The sequence below is a fragment of the Macrobrachium rosenbergii genome, chromosome 41, assembly GCF_040412425.1.
Source record: "Macrobrachium rosenbergii isolate ZJJX-2024 chromosome 41, ASM4041242v1, whole genome shotgun sequence".
In the NCBI taxonomy this organism is placed as follows: Eukaryota; Metazoa; Arthropoda; class Malacostraca; order Decapoda; family Palaemonidae; genus Macrobrachium; species Macrobrachium rosenbergii.
The window spans coordinates 34,016,888-34,034,432 of record NC_089781.1 but is presented as its reverse complement, the minus strand read 5'-3'; the positions used below and the strand labels follow the sequence as shown (position 1 = coordinate 34,034,432).

Sequence of the window (17,545 nt, the reverse complement as noted above, 5' to 3'; positions counted from 1 at the left end):
CGTGACATTTAAGTGGAGAGGACGCCTCGGAGGACGAAAAACAATCCTTAAGGATCCGTGCGCGAGCACGATCCTGGCAGCCTGGGAGACGTCAACAAGGCCTGCCGAAGGGACGCCAGATCGGTGGGGGTCCCGTAACCCTCTTGCGACTTCGACATGCCCATTCCCTAAGTCCTGGGAGTTCGGCAGAGGTCTAGACCTAGAGGCATTATAGGGCCGATCTGACGCCCCTCCACAACACTGGGGGATCACTACACTTCACTGCACTTTCGATGCCAACACCTTAGACTCAAAAGGTACGAATGGAGTTCAAAATCTCGCAAGGGCATTACCTTCCATGAGACGCAAATCAGGGGTTAGAAGGCGACTCTACAGGAAAGGAGAAGAGCATTAGTAGGGTTAACAGGAGATAAATTAATACCCTGACTCCCACCTACCGACACACTCCTGGAGGAAGACCTCCTTACACTATCACGCTCTAGCTTGGAACGTAAGAATCATAACGCCTTCCAATCAGAATCAGGCAACGATTCACACTCCTTGCAGCGATCATCCAACATACAGACATGCCCTCTACATCTCATGCATACTGTGTGAGGGTCTACCAAAGCTTTCGGTAGCCTCACCTTACACTCCTGAACAACACACACCCTGAAACTAGCAGAACTAGATCCAGACATCTTTCAAGGAAAAGCCAAAACCAAAATCAAAACAGTCCAAAAAGCGCGTATGCCTATCCACAAAGCCAAAGTCAAAACCAAAAAGACAATCAGAATACTTAGTGGAAAAAAGTTTATGAAATCCAACAGCGGAGGTATTGACAACAGGTGTTGACAATACCGGCGACAGAGAAAATCTGAATAGAAAATGGGAATGGTTCCTGATACCCGCCTCCCAGCGGCGGGAATGGGTACTAACCACCTGGCCCATCTGCATGCTGTGCCGTAAGTTTTGAATTTCTGTCGGTCCCTTTCGGAGAATACAGCTATATATATATCTGTCAGGTAAGTGTCATGAACAAATGACATTTTAAGCATAAAAAGTTTCTCAAACAATAGAGGAAAATTATTCATTTGAAATCCTACTCACCCACAAGCATTTGAACCTTGCTGGGACCAATGGCTAAACACTTTGAGGTCAACCAACCCCTTCCTGGTGAAGTTTGAAATTGGGGATACTCCAATTCCTAATTCTTTGTCTGCCTGAAGAACCTGATGTACTGTCCAATCATCCCAGAATATTAAAGATTTATAAACTCCCAATGCAAATGGTTGCATTACTTTATCCTGACAAAAGAAATAAAAAAAGTACAAAATGGCATTAAAACTTTATTACACATTCCAATAACATAAAATATTAAAATTACATATCAGAGAAATGAAGAGCAAGAAACTTTCTATTCAAATTAGTGTAAAATCAAAAGATATTTGTATCTATTTATATTACAAACATCCTACACCAACACACCTAACATAAAGTGTCTGCAAAAATTACCATGGGTAGATGAACTGTTCTCTAAAACTTACACTATTGACAATAATTTTCTTCATGTTTTTTCCATCAGATCAGCAGATGCTATGTAATCTAACTTGGCATCAGCAAAGAAAATACTTGATCAGTCTCAAAGTCAATAGTAATTCAAATGGGCCACCCTACAATACTTGCTCCAAACAAAACCTGTGGATAAATGCAAGCAGCATTAATAATGTCATAACAGCAAATGACTTCAATACTCCAAAAGAAATCTGGTATTTGGCTTACATCCAAAAGCATAAAGATCAAATTTAATGTACACACCTAATTGCTTCAACAGTGTGTTCAGATAATTTGAAAAACCTGACTATTACACACAAAGCAGGCAAAAAAAAAAAAAAACAGAACTTTATTAAAAACTGCTATTTTTAGCACTTTAAAATAAACAATTCAAATAAATGAGTTATGCATTTTGTATCAAATGTGATGTAACACAAATCATTTTTTGAACACAAAAGGCAAACTAAACATCATTATTATTATTATTATTATTATTATTATTATTATTATTATTATTAAAATGATTGTATTATACAAATTTACTTATACAGGATCTTTTCTATTTTCCTGATCTTTTCTATTTTTCTTATAATTCCTTTTCAGGCTCAGCAATGTTGGTTAAACTGGAAAAAGGATAGTGTGTGAATGCAGAATCTTTTACTGAAATATTCAATCAGAAATGCGTGGAATACTTTCTGGATTCAGGTCCTGCTTCAGGTTGTGATAAGATGGACATCTTTCGACCATCTCCAGATCTTTCTCAACCACGTGATGATGACCAAAGAGATGGTCGAAACATGTCAACAGTACCACAACCTGACAAAGGATTCCGAGATTTCTGATTGAATATTTCAATAAAATTCCCGCATTCCACATACTATCCTTTTTCCAACTAGAATATTGGCCAATTGCTGACCAACACCACTGAGCCTGAAAAGCGAATTACAATTGTATAAGGGAAATAGAAAAGATCCTGTATAAGATAAATTTGCATAATACAGCCATCCTCATACTTTTTAATAAGACCTGTTTGAGAGAGGGTCTATTTCCTTCATAATATTATTATTATTTATTATTATTATTATTATTATTATTATTATTATTATTATTATTTTTGTTGTTGTTGTTATTAATAATCTTAATATTTGAAAATTAGTACTTATTAGGTAAATCATTTATTTATCATACAAAAAAACATTGGAAGAATGTAGGAAAAATTCTCTCATCTAAATATGAGAGAGAGAGAGGAGAGGAGAGAGAGAGAGAGAGAGAGAGAGAGAGAGAGAGAGAGGGCAGATGAGAGAGAGGATTATTATTTTTATTTAATAATGTTATTATCTAAACTTATTAAACTTAATATTAATACTTGAAAATTAGTAACGTAACATAAGTCATTATTTTATCATGAAATGTACCCTCTGAAAATTTATACTATCATCCTGAAACACTTATATATTCATTTTAATTCAACAGTACTTTAATATAATTTTAATATATTTCAATAGTACCAATTCTGAATCTATCTTCGCTTTAATGAGGTGGGTCCATCCTGAATAGAAGAGAGAAAACCAGTTTCTCTCTCTTTTTGAGTTTAGTAGTAGTAGTAGTAGTAGTAGTAGTAGTAGTAGTAGTAGTAGTAGTAGTAGTAGTAGTAGTATGACACTGGAAACAAACATAGTAAGTCCACAAAACTATATTACAGAAACTACATGCACCAAAAATATGCAGAAGATGAGAAGGCCCTCAGGAAAATAATAGATGAAAATGTAACCCCTATTACAGAAGATGAAAAAATTGTCTTGATAATATACTATAAAAATATGAAAACATGATATTTTTATGATAAAATAAAGTTTGTTCATACTTACCTGGCAGATATATATATAGCTGTATTCTCCGAAAGGGACCGACAGAAATTCAAAAACTTACGGCACACGCAGATGGGCCAGGTGGTTAGTACCATTCCCGCCGCTGGGAGGCGGGTATCAGGAACCATTCCCATTTTCTATTCAGATTTTCTAGAAACTAGAACTACTGTCTCCTGAGGGGAGGAGGGCGGGTACTATGATTATATATATCTGCCAGGTAAGTATGAACAAACTTTATTTTATCATAAAAATATCATTTTGTTCATGACACTTACCTGACAGATATATATATAGCTGAATCCCACCATTGGAGGTGGGAAGAGACAGAATAGGATTTAGGAAACAAAACTATGTAGGCGATTGACGCCTTGGTTCCTTACCTGTTAGCATTGCTGACTTCGTGATTACTGTCACCCAAGCCTGCTTCTGCTTTACTAGAAAACTCCAGCGAGGTAGAGACCTATAGAGCTGGTGGAATCTAGATGATCTGTCAACGGGGCGAGACCACAATGTGACTAGACCATATGACCTTACTATGAGGGTAAGCGACAAACTAACAACCACCTGACCAAGCCTAGTTACGTTAAAAGATTAACATAAACTAAGGACTGGGGCGACCACCACTGGTGGAGACCCAACGACCATAAAAAAACAACACAAAAATATTTAAAAACACACCAAAACAAAACTAAAGGAGAGGATGAGAGTCGCTTTCTGTTCCCAAGATCGTGATTTGGAAACGTAAGGCCCCAGCGCACAGCAATTCTCATAGGACGTCTTCACTTCTGTGAGATAATGAGAAGCAAAGACCGAATTGCTTCGCCAAAAAGTGGCACCCAGAATGTCATTGAGAGACTGGTTTTTCTGGAAGGCCACTGAGGTAGCAATGGCTCTCACTTCGTGAGCCTTAACCTTCAAAGTTCTCAAGTCTTCGTCTAGCACACTGGAATGGGCGTCTATGATGGTGCTTTCAAAAGAAAGAACGCCAGGGCATTTTTTGAGAGAGAGTAACTCAGGCCTCTTAACGGAGCACCAGAGATTGCTAGAAGGACCTCTACAATTCTGGGTCCTCTGCAAATAAAATTTTAGAGCCCTGACAGGACATAGGGTTCTCTCAGGTTCTTGTCCAGTGATGTCCGTCAAGCCCTTAATTTCAAAGGACCTGGGCCAAGGGTTAGACGGGTTCTCATTCTTAGCAAGAAAAATAGGGCTCAGAGAACAGACAGCATCAGGGCCTCTGAAACCTATAATCTTGCTGAACGCTTTGTTCACTAACTCTCTTCGCATATCGCCAGAGCAGTTAGGAAAATAGCTTTCTTTGTTACATCTCTGAAGGAAGCAGAATTTAAAGGTTCAAACCTCTTGACATCAGGAATTTTAGAACTATATCTAAATTCCATGAAGGTAACTTAGGGAGGCTACCTTAGACGTCTCAAAAGACCTAAGAAGATCATGAAGGTCTTTATTGTCCGATAAGTTCAGGCCTCTATGCCTGAAGACCGTTGACAGCATACTCCTATAGCCTTTGATGGTCGGGAACTGCCAGGTTCAAATCCTTTCTCAGATATAAAAGGAAGTCTGCTATCTGGGAAAGAGAGGTCGTGGTGGAGGAAATTCCCTTAAGTTTACACCACCTCCTGAAAATGATCCACTTGGACTGGTACACTGCACTGGAAGAGGCTCTCCTGGCGTTAGCGATCGCCTTAGCCACTGGTCTAGAAAAACCTCTCGCTCTGAGCAACTTCTCGATAGTCTGTATGCAGTTAGACTCAGAGCGGGAAGGTTTTTGTGGTACCTCTCGAAGTGGGGTTGTTTGAGAAGATCTGTTCTCAAAGGAAGCGTTCTTGGATAGTCTACCACGAGAGACATGACCTCTGGGAACCATTCTGCTGAAGGCCAAAAGGAGCGATTAAAGTCATTCTCGTCCCTTCTGAGGCTACAAACTTTCTGACGACTTCCCCAGAATCTTGAATGGGGAAAGGCGTACAGATCTAGACCTTTCCAGTCCCAGAGAAAGGCGTCTATTGCAAGGGCTCCCGGGTCGAGAACAGGAGAGCAGTAAAGGGGCAGCCTTGTGGTCCTTGAAGTCGCGAAAAAGCGTCCACTAGGGGGCGTCCCCAAAGTTTCAAAAGATCCTGACACACTTCTGCGTTCAGAGTCCATTCTGTAGGCAGCAGCTGATGTTGTCGACTGAGAAGGTCGGCGCGAACATTCTCGACCCCTGCAACAAAACGAGTGAGAATCGTCACCTGGTGAGAATGTGCCCAAAGCAGGATCTCCTTGGCGATCAGGAACAGGGACCGGGGAATGAGTACCTCCCTGTTTCTTGAGGTACGCCAGGGTGTGGTGTTGTCGGAGTTGACTTGAATCACCCGACCTGCAACTTGATCCTGGAAGAACTGAAGAGCCAGGAAAATCGCTTTCAGTTCTTTGAGATTTATGTGCCAGGACACCTGTTCCCCTTCCCAGGTGCCTGACACTTCCTCCCCCTAGTGTTGCTCCCCATCCCGACATGGACGCGTGGCCGAAAACAACACTAGGTCGGGGGCTCTGAAGATAGAGAGAGACCCCTTCTGCCAACTTTACAGGATCGAGCCACCACCGAAGATGGTCCTTGACGGAGAGAGAGATCCTGAGAGACTCGTCTAAGTCCTCCTTGTTCTTCCAGTTGTCTGCAAGAAAGAACTGTAGGGGTCTGAGATGCAACCTCCCCAGGGAAACAAACTTCTCCAGTGATGAAATGGTCCCCAGCAGACTCATCCATTCCCTCACTGAGCATGTTTCTTTCCCCAGGAAGGCCGAAACTTTTACTAAGCAGTGCTGCTGACGGTCCTGGGATGGAAAGGCTCAAAACCCGCTGAATCCATCCGAATCCCCAGATAAAGAATGGACTGAGAGGGGATCAGATGAGACTTCTCTAAATTCACAAGAAGTCCCAGGGACTTCGTCAGTTCCAAAGTCGAATGCAAGTCCTCCAGACACCTTTGTTTCGACGTGGCTCTGATGAGCCAGTCGTCTAGATAGAGCGATATCCTTACTCCGGCAAGATGAAGCCACCGGGCAACGTTCCTCATCAGGACTGTGAAAACCATAGGAGCTGTACTCAGACCGAAACAGAGAGCTCTGAATTGGTACACTCTTCCCTTCAGGACAAACCTCAAAAACTTTCTCGATTGAGGATGAATGGGGACATGAAAATACGCGTCCTGAAGGTCGAGAGAGACCATCCAATCGCCTGGTCGCAGTGCATTGATAACCGACTGAGGCGTCTCCATTTTGAACTTCTCCTTGACGACAAAGTTGTTCAGTCTGCTGACGTCCAGGACTGGTCTCCACCCCCCTGACTGTTTTGGAACCAGGAAGAGACGGTTGTAAAAACCTGGAGACTCCAGATCCAGGACTCGCTCTATTGCTCTCTTCTGAATCATATCTTCCAGCAGATCTAAAAGGATCTGTTGCTTTTCGTGATCGGTAAGAAGGCGACAGATCTCTGGGAGTCGAGGACAGGGGTTTTTTGAGGAACGGGATCCTGTAACCTTTTTTTGATCACATTGAGGGACCAGGAATCCGCCCCTCTTACCTTCCAGGCTTCCGAAAACAGGAGAAGCCTGGCTCCTACTGGTGTCTGGAGGTGAGAAAATCACTTCTTGCCCCTTTGGGAAGAAGGGGCTCCGCCTCTGGAGAGACCTCTTCCTCCTCGAAAAAGGGTCTAGAGGAGGAAGATCTCCCACGAAAGGGCTTCTGTCTCTTGGGGGAAGTCCTTGGCGAAGACGTGAAGGGACACTAGGACGCCTGGAAGACTGAGCAAGGAGATCCTGAGTAGCCTTCTCCTTAAGGCTGGAGGCGAGATCCTTGACAAGCGGCTGGGGGAAGAGATGGCTAGAAAGAGGGGCAAAAAGTAACTCAGCCCTCTGAACAGGAGAAACTGACTTGGCAGCGAAATTGCAGTACAAAGCCCTCTTCTTTAGGAGGGTTGTACCAAAATGAGAAGCCAGTTCATCAGCGCCATCCCTGACGGCCTTGTCCATGCAAGACAGTACACTGGACAGCTCCCCAGAGAAATAGAGTCCGGACTCCCGAGTCCTTAAGTCCAAGGCCCCAAGCACCAGTCCAGAAAGTTAAAACCTCCATCGACTTGAAGAGGCCTTTCAGATGGTGGTCGGTTTCAGAAAGAGTCCAAGACACCTTAGCTGAAGAAAGAAGAGACCTCCTTGACGCATCCACGAGGCTCGCAAAAATCACCTTGAGAGGAAGAAGGAACTCTAGAGCCAATTTCCTCCCGTCTCATACCACATACCAGCTTTCCCGCACAATCTAGACGGGGGGAGAGCGAAGGAAGATTTCCCTTGAGACTTCCTATCTTCCATCCACGCATTGACCCTCTTGAGAGCTTTTCTTGTAGCCAGAGAAGTCTTCATTTGTAGGAAGCCGGGCGATTTCCTCACCTTGAAGAAGCTAACTGCGAAGGGAGGAAAAGAGGAGCAGAAGGCTGAAACTTATCAGGAAAAAGCTCCTTAAGCATACTAGCCAAAATCCTGTAATCGGAGAAAGACGAAAGAGGGGGCTCTTGTTCAGCAGAGTCCGACTCCTGAGACAAATCCTCCTCTTCCGACAGGAGCGACAGGAGAGTCTTCCGGGCTAGAGAGAAACAAAGACCTTTGGGTCCAATACATCCCAGAGACCTCTTCTCGTGGGAAGAAGCAGCAGAAAATTCAGGAACAACTCGTACAGGAGCGTCCTGCCGAGCGTCCTGATGAGCGTCCTGAGGCGTCCTGACGAGCGTCCTGATGAGCGTCCCTGACGAGCGTCCTGCTTCACAAGCAGCCGAAAGCGTCCTGAAGAGCGCCCTGTCTTACAAGCTGCCGGCGTCCTGACGAGAGTCCCGACGAAGCGAGCTGCCGAGCTTCTTGACGAGAGTCCTGGAGAGCATCATGCAGGGATCGGGAAAACGAGAAGCGTCCTGGGGGGCGTCCTGCCGAACGTCAAAACGAGCGAGAAGCAGGAGGAGAGGCAAGAAGAGCGTCTTGGCGCGAACTCTTACTAGCAGCAAGCCGAGCTGCAAGAGGAGCGTCCTGATCAACCAGCGAGTCACGACGGGCAAGGAGAGCTGATGATCCGCAGAACGATGAGGGTGACTACGAGAAACCGCAGGGGAGAGAGACAAACGAAGAGAAGGAGAGGGAGACCTCTTAGAGCTTTTAACTGGCAGCGACAAATCCTTGCGGCGCCCACGAGGTTGCTTCCTCCCCCTTAGCAGCGAGAAGGGAAGCTAACTGCCGCTGCATATCTGGAGATAAGACGCTTAAGGAGAGGAAAGCCCTCTCAGGAGAAGGGCTGCTCTTATGAGAAGAAGAGGGGAAGGAGACGTCCTCCTCCTTCTACCAAGAGCGACAGGGGCTCTCTTCTTGGTGCGGCTGGGGCGTTCAGCAACGTCCTCCTCGAAGAAATCCTGGTCCTCTTCTGCGGCAAATCTCGCAGCCAGTCGGGAGAAGAGTCCAAGGCACGAGAAAGAGGAGAAGAAGCGTCCTCTTCAACGCTGCTCCTCTTGAAAGGACGAGTCCAACCGAGAACGTGACCCCTTAAGTGGAGAGGACGCCTCGGAGGAGGACGAAAAACAATCCTTAAGGATCCGTGCGCGAGCACGATCCTTGGCAGCCTGGGAGACGTCAACAAGGCCTGCCAAGGGACGCCAGATCGGTGGGGGTCCCCGTAACCCTCTTGCGGCTTTGACATGCCCATTCCCTAAGTCCTGGGAGTTCGGCAGAGGTCTAGGCCTAGAGGCATTATAGGGCCGATCTGACGCCCCCCACAACACTGGGGGATCACTACACTTCACTGCACTTTCAATCGCCAACACCTTAGACTCCAAGGTACGAATGGAGTTCAAAATCTGCGCAAGGGCATTACCTTCCGCAGACGCAATCACAGGGTTAGAAGGCGACTCTACAGGGAAAGGAGAAGCATTAGTAGGGTTAACAGGAGATAAATTAATACCCTGACTCCCACCTACCGACACACTCCTGGAGGAAGACCTCCTTACACGATCACGCTCTAGCTTGCGAACGTAAGAATCGTAAGCCTTCCAATCAGAATCAGGCAACGATTCACACTCCTTGCAGCGATCATCCAACATACAGACATGCCCTCTACATCTCATGCATACTGTGTGAGGGTCTACCGAAGCTTTCGGTAGCCTCACCTTACACTCCTGAACAACACACACCCTGAAACTAGCAGAACTAGATCCAGACATCTCGTTCAAGGAAAAGCCAAAACCAAAATCAAAACAGTCCAAAGAAGCGTATGCCTATCCACAAAGCCAAAGTCAAAATACCAAAAGACAATCAGAATACTTAGTGGAAAAAGTTTAACGAAATCAACAGCGGAGGTATTGACAACAGGTGTTGACAATACCGGCGACAGAGAAAATCTGAATAGAAAATGGGAATGGTTCCTGATACCCGCCTCCCAGCGGCGGGAATGGGTACTAACCACCTGGCCCATCTGCGTGTGCCGTAAGTTTTTGAATTTCTGTCGGTCCCTTTCGGAGAATACAGCTATATATATATCTGTCAGGTAAGTGTCATGAACAAAATGCCAGTTATTACTTAAAACAACCCTGCGCCCAGAAACGTCTTTGAAGAGAAGTAGTGTCATCTACAAATTTACATGCCCAGTGGAAAGATGCCACCACTCTTATATCGGGATGATGACTACCAAACTCTCCAAGAATCTCTCCTGTCACCTACAAGAAGGGGCTACTTTCAATCTTACACTCAAAAACACCAAAGAAGGCCCGAAAGAAAAGAACTCATATAGGGCACCAAAATCGTTGCAACGGACACTGGTGACATCTACAGCTTCTCAAAGCTCTACATATTTTGGAAAAAAAGCCAAACATCAACGCAGATGAAGGAATAATTTCTCCCTACAATCATATGGAGAGAATTTAAGAAAGAGAGAGAGAGAGAGAGAGAGAGAGAGAGAGAGAGAGAGAGAGAGAGAGAGAGAGAGAGAGAGAGAGAGAACAACATAATAGAGAGAAAGAGATAGAGAGAGCCAGATTACTCAACTCATAATTCGGATAACAGCCATCTCAAATTCCAATAGCGATTAGGCCCAGAAGGTCTCAACGCCTCCGGGCCCGACTTCATCACCAACCTAGGACCAACAAAAACGCAGCTGAATAACCAAAATCTGACAACTGTACACCCCGCGCTGCTATATGTACTCTTGTAACCTGCATGCCATTCCATTCACTCTTTGAAAATAGACGCCAGAGTGCATTTGAAACGTCAGAGGAAATAAATCTAAGAAAACAGAAATCTTTGTGTCCTTTGGAAACCTGATTTACCAGCTACTGGCTGAGGAAAAAAAAGATAATAAGAAGAATAGAGAAGACTTTGTACAAATTAAATGCCACAGAAACAGCTATAATTTTTAATGCAACTGCCCTCAGAGAAGGTCTCCTCCCTTATTATTATTAATTATTATTATTATTATTATTATTATTATATATTATTATTATTATTATTATTATTATTATTTGCAAACTAGTAAATCATTTTTTTATCATAAAAAATGTATTCAGTCATGAAAACATAAAAATACATTACTTAGTGAATACTTCCTGACGAAAAAGTCCGTGAATTGCTGAATTTTTCACGAATAATTTATAAATACATTCCACAGAAAATCCTGCGAATCAGTGAGTCCCTGAATCGTGAGAACGCCAATACGGGGGGTTTACTGTAAATAACTTACTGATAATTCTAACCAGTGCTTTATACAATTATCCAGCATTTACCAGTGATTCATTCTCCACTTATGGTCGATGACATGTCTTCAACTTGTCCATGACAGTTCTGCAACAAGTTGCTGATGTGTCTGTGACATGTTTTACTGCATTTATCATGATTCTTTGATCTCTCTACTAGAGGGACATTTTCAAAAACTAGCAGTTTAGCAATCTTCTTCCACTTCAGCCACTGTACAGTGATTTCATGTCACTAAAATTTCAATTTTATCTTTGCATTTTCCTTAGCAGAGCCTCATAATCTTACAAGTATACTTTTCAAAGGTAGACTGGGTTTCCCAAAAGAACATGTAATACAAGGCCTATGCTAAACAACACGCTAGAAATGCATGTATTTACTATATTTGTACATCATTGTACAACCCACTCTTGAAAATATTGTAAGGTCAATTCTAAAGACCAGAAAGGTTCTTTTCACACATTATCAATGATTTTAGAACGTTTCTGATTATTTTTATTTTCTGCAAGCTTTGCAAGAACCACTGTATAAAAAATACCAAATTGCATAATATACATGACTTTCAATACTTACAGTTAAATTAGTTCCATCTAAATATGAACAAGCCACCATGGGTTTAGACTCAGACCAATCAGTGATATAGAGAAGCCTGAAAAAAAAAAAGAATTTAGCTTGAAATGCAGTACAACTACTTGAATACACTAAAAACAAAAACAACCATCTAACACTTGAAACAGATTTCAAAAAACATACTGTCAACACTCGTTTCTAAATGTTTAGTGTGCCATAATAAATTCTGCTATACATGCATCTTCCAGAGTATGACAATTTTATGATAAGATAAAGTTTTATATATACTTACCAAGTAATTATATTGCTTATAGTTTCAATCACTGGCAGCTTAAAATTTTTAAATTATAAGCTCTAGTGTCGGTGCAGGTGACTAGTCTCCGTCCACTTTCAGGGTAAGAGAAGAATGACTTCAACAATCATTCAATTTTTTTGCCCTTCTTCCCATGTGAGGGGAGGAGGAGGGCTTGATTCATAATTACTTGTTAAGTATATACAGTCGGCAAAAAAAAAAAACGCCCACTACATTTGTAAACAAATCATAGGAATGATATAAAAAAAGGAATAAAAATAAAAGGGAAAATTTTAGTTCACTTATATTTTTTTCAATACTTAGACATTTCTCCATTATTTTTAAGTACAGCTTTTAACCTTCTTGGCATTGAATGTGCTAAATCTTTGAAATATTGTGCATCCATGTCTTCAAACCAAAACTTTACTGGATGGCATCCTTCAATTTGGGGAGGGACGTTTTCTCATCTGCTAGTGCCTTCAGTTTCCGTTTCATGTATGCCCAGCAATTTTCAATTGGGTTTTAAATCTGGTGAATTGCCTGGCCAGTCCAATTTCTGAATATTAAATTCCTTAAGAAGGTTTGTGACCTTGTGAAATCGGTGGCAAGGTGCTCCATCTTGCATAAATACACGCATGCCCAAAAGTTCCTTGTGAGGGACTAATTCATTTTCAAGACATTTTTCATAAATCTCTCCATTCATTGTCGTGCTCTCTGGGAGAAAATATAATCCCCCACTACCCCATATCCGCTGAAACATCCCCATACCATCACATAAGCTGGATGTTTCACAGTCTTGACTGTGTATTTTGATGCATAGCGGTTAGAAACAATAGCCTCCTTACTTTCTTGCCAGCGCTATGAATAATGTGGAAGTTAGATTCATCGCTAAAAACTACCCTTTCCCAATCCTTTTCAGTCCACTTCAAATATTTTCTGCAAAAAGCCATCCTTTTTTTTCATGGCTTAGTGAGGAGTGAATTCTTTGCTGCAACACGACATGGGAGACCAAGGTCTTTCTGTCCCGATGTTGCAGTACTCAGATCGTTCCTAAGCAGATCAGGGTTTTGAGACTTCAAAATTTTGGCTGGCATTGATGGATGTTCCATAACAATCCTTTTTAAAATGTTATCCGTTCTTTTTGACTTTTTTAAACTGGCCTCCCTGAGCCTTTCTTCCGCTTCAGTGATGAATCAAGGTCTCCTGTCTTGGAGCGGTTGCACCACAATGAGGACGGTGCTTTTAGATTCCCAGCTCTCTTGCAATAGCTGACATTGACTTGCCAGTTTTCCATAGGGTCAAATTTCTGCTTTCTTAACCAAGGATAAGGAAGTTTTAGCCATAATTCATTAGCTAGCCATCAAAAAATGTAAATGGATCCGTGAATGGGAACACAGCATACAATGACAAAGACCTTTGTGATAGCTTGAGTATCACTGAAGTGCATTAGAAACTCATGGTACGAACAGCGAGACAATACAGGCTGCCAGAAAACGATAAATTGGGGAAAATATATACTTCTGAGAAATCGCAAGAAAAGTCGAACGCTTATTAGAGTAATATATGAAAGTCAAAAAATACAAGTTACTGTATGTATAAAACTTTATCATAAAAATGATATTTTTATGATAAAATAAAGTTTGTTCATACTTACCTGGCAGATATATATATAGCTGTATTCTCCGAAAGGACCGACAGAAATTCAAAACTTACGGCACACGCAGATGGGCCAGGTGGTTAGTACCCATTCCCGCCGCTGGGAGGCGGGTATCAGAACCATTCCCATTTTCTATTCAGATTTTCTAGAAACTAGAACTACTGTCTCCTGAGGGGAGGAGGTATTAACTATGATTATATATATCTGCCAGGTAAGTATGAACAAACTTTATTTTATCATAAAAATATCATTTTGTTCATGACACTTACCTGACAGATATATATATAGCTGAATCCCACCATTGGAGGTGGGAAGAGACAGAATAGGATTTAGAAACAAAACTATGTAGGCGATTGATACCTTGGTTCCTTACCTGTTAGCATTGCTGACTTCGTGATTACTGTCACCCAAGCCTGCTTCTGCTTTACTAGAAAACTCCAGCGAGTAGAGACCTATAGAGCTGGTGGAATCTAGATGATCTGTCAACGGGGCGTGACCACAATGTGACTAGACCATATGACCATACTATGAGGGTAAACGACAAACTAACAACCACCTGACCAAGCCTAGTTAAAGTTAAAAGATTAACATAAACTAAGGACTGGGAGACCACCACTGGTGGAGACCCAACAACCATAAAAACAACACAAAAAATATTAAAAACACACCAAAACTAAAGGAGAGGATGAGAGTCGCTTTCTGTTCCCAAGATCGTATTTGCGGAAACGTATGGTCCCAGCGCACAGCAATTCTCATAGGTCGTCTTCACTTCTGTGAGATAATGAGAAGCAAAGACAGAATTGCTTCGCCAAAATGTGGCACCCAGAATGTCATTGAGAGACTGGTTTTTTCTGGAAAGCCACTGAGGTAGCAATGGCTCTCACTTCATGAGCCTTAACCTTCAAAGTTCTCAAGTCTTCGTCTAGCACACATGGAATGGGCGTCTATGATGGTGCCCGTCTAGAAAGAATGCCAGAGCATTTTTCAAGAGAGGTAAGTCAGGCCTCTTAACTGAACACCAGAGATTGCTAGAAGGACCTCTACAATTCTGGGTCCTCTGCAAATAAAATTTTAGAGCCCTGACAGGACATAGGGTTCTCTCAGGTTCTTGTCCAGTGATGTCCGTCAAGCCCTTAATTTTAAGGACCTGGGCCAAGGGGTAGACGGGTTCTCATTCTTAGCAAGAAAAATAGGGCTCAGAGAACAGACAGCATCAGGGCCTCTGAAACCTATAATCTTGCTGAACAGCTTGAAGTTCACTAACTCTCTTACGCCCGCCAGAGCAGTTAGGAAAATAGCTTTCTTTGTTACATCTCTGAAGGAAGCAGAATTTAAAGGTTCAAACCTCTTACTGACATCAGGAATTTTAGAACTATATCTAAATTCCATGAAGGTAACTTAGGGAGGCTACCTTAGACGTCTCAAAAGACCTAAATAGATCATGAAGGTCTTTGTTGTCCGATAAGTTCAGGCCTCTATGCCTGAAACGGGTTGACAGCATACTCCTATAGCCTTTGATGGTCGGAGACTGCCAGGTTCAAATCCTTTCTCAGATATAAAAAGGAAGTCTGCTATCTGGGAAAGAGAGGTCGTGGTGGAGGAAATTCCTTAAGTTTACACCACCTCCTGAAAATGATCCACTTGGACTGGTACACTGCACTGGAAGAGAATCTCCTGGCGTTAGCGATAGCCTTAGCCACTGGTCTAGAAAAACCTCTCGCTCTGAGCAACTTCTCGATAGTCTGAATGCAGTTAGACTCAGAGCGGGAGGGTTTTGTGGGTACCTCTTCGAAATGGGGTTGTTTGAGAAGATCTGTTCTCAAGGGCAGCGTTCTTGGATAGTCTACCACGAGAGACATGACCTCTGGGAACCATTCTGCTGAAGGCCAAAAAGGGCGATTAAAGTCATTCTCGTCCCTTCTGAGGCTACAAACTTTCTGATGACTTCCCCAGAATCTTGAATGGGGAAAAGGCGTACAGATCTAGACCTTTCCAGTCCCAGAGAAGGGCGTCTATTGCAAGGGCTCCGGGTCGAGAACAGGAGAGCAGTAAAGGGGGCAGCCTTGTGGTCCTGGAAGTCGCAAAAATTTCCACTAGGGGACGTCCCCAAAGTTCCAAAGATCCTGACACACTTCTGCGTTCAGAGTCCATTCTGTCAGCAGCAGCTGATGTTGTCGACTGAGAAGATCCGCCACGAACATTCTCGACCCCTGCAACAAAACAGTGAGAATCGTCACCTGGTGAGAATGTGCCCAAAGCAGGATCTCCTTGGCGATCAGGAACAGGGACCGGGAATGAGTACCTCCCTGTTTCTTGAGGTATGCCAGGGCCGTGGTGTTGTCGGAGTTGACTTGAATCACCCGACCTGCAACTTGATCCTGGAAGAACTGAAGAGCCAGGAAAATCGCCAGTTCTCTTTGAGATTTATGTGCCAGGACACCTGTTCCCCTTCCCAGGTGCCTGACACTTCCTCCCCTAGTGTTGCTCCCCATCCCGACATGGACGCGTGAAAAACAACACTAGGTCGGGCTCTGAAGATTGAGAGAAACCCCTTCTGCCAACTTTGACAGGATCGAGCCACCACCTTATGGTCCTTGACGGAGAGAGAGATCCTGAGAGACTCTTCTATCCTCCTTGTTCTTCCAGTTGTCTGCAAGAAAGAACTGTAGGGGTCTGAGATGCAACCTCCCCAGGGAAACAAACTTCTCCAGTGATGAAATGGTCCCCAGCAGACTCATCCATTCCCTCACCGAGCATGTTTCTTTCCCCAGGAAGGCTGAAACTTTTACTAAGCAGTGCTGCTGACGGTCCTGGGATGGAAAAGCTCGAAAACCCACTGAATCCATCTGAATCCCCAGATAAAGAATGGACTGAGAGGGGATCAGATGAGACTTCTCTAAATTCACAAGAAGTCCCAGGGACTTCGTCAGTTCCAAAGTCGAATGCAAGTCCTCCAGACACCTTTGTTTGACGTGGCTCTGATGAGCCAGTCGTCTAGATAGAGCGATATCCTTACTCCGGCAAGATGAAGCCACCGGGCAACGTTCCTCATCAGGACTGTGAAAACCATAGGAGCTGTACTCAGACCGAAACAGAGAGCTCTGAATTGGTACACTCTTCCCTTCAGGACAAACCTCAAAAACTTTCGATTGAGGATGAATGGGGACATGAAAATCTACGCGTCCTGAAGGTCGAGAGACCATCCAATCGCCTGGTCTTAAGTGCATTGATAACCGACTGGGGCGTCTCCATTTTGAACTTCTCCTTGACGACAAAGTTGTTCAAGTCTGCTGACGTCCAGGACTGGTCTCCACCCCTGACTGTTTTGGAACCAGGAAGAGACTGTTGTAAAAACCTGGGAGACTCCAGATCCAGGACTTGCTCTATTGCTCTCTTCTGAATCATATCTTCCAGCAGATCTAAAAGGATCTGTTGCTTTTCGATGGTAGAAGGCGACAGATCTCTGGGAGAAGAAGGACAGGGGTTTTAGAGAATGGGATCCTGTAACCTTTTTTGATCACATTGAGGACCAGGAATCCGCCCTCTTACCTTCCAGGCTTCCGAAAACAGGAGAAGCCTGGCTCCTACTGGTGTCTGGAGGTGAGAAAAATCACTTCTTGCCCCTTTGGGAAGAAGGGGCTCCGCCTCTGGAGAGACCTCTTCCTCGAAAAGGTCTAGAGGAGGAAGATCTCCCACGAAAAGGCTTCTGTCTCTTGAGGGAAGTCTGCCCAAGGGAAGAAGTCGTAGAAGGGACACTAGGGCGCCTGGAAGATTGAGCAAGGAGATCCTGAGTAGCCTTCTCCTTAAGGCTGGAGGCGAGATCCTGACAAGGCTGGGGAAGAGATGGCTA

General features: G+C 43.5%; 2 protein-coding genes across 2 annotated transcripts in view; both read right to left on the bottom strand.

Moving 5' to 3' along the window:
• Positions 1-11,811, bottom strand: part of LOC136826786 (sortilin-related receptor-like) — a 67,189-nt gene extending 55,378 nt beyond the window's left edge. The window contains exons 1-3 of the mRNA XM_067084221.1: positions 11,750-11,811; positions 1,527-1,677; positions 1,090-1,286 (exon numbers count right to left, since the gene is read on the bottom strand). Coding sequence (XP_066940322.1) covers positions 1,090-1,286; positions 1,527-1,550 — 221 coding nt within the window. The 5' untranslated portion in view covers positions 1,551-1,677; positions 11,750-11,811. The remainder of the gene's footprint in view (positions 1-1,089; positions 1,287-1,526; positions 1,678-11,749) is intronic.
• LOC136826787 (sortilin-related receptor-like) overlaps positions 1-17,545 on the bottom strand; it is a 330,233-nt gene that overhangs the window by 228,912 nt on the left and 83,776 nt on the right. The gene's annotated exons all lie outside the window — the stretch shown is intronic.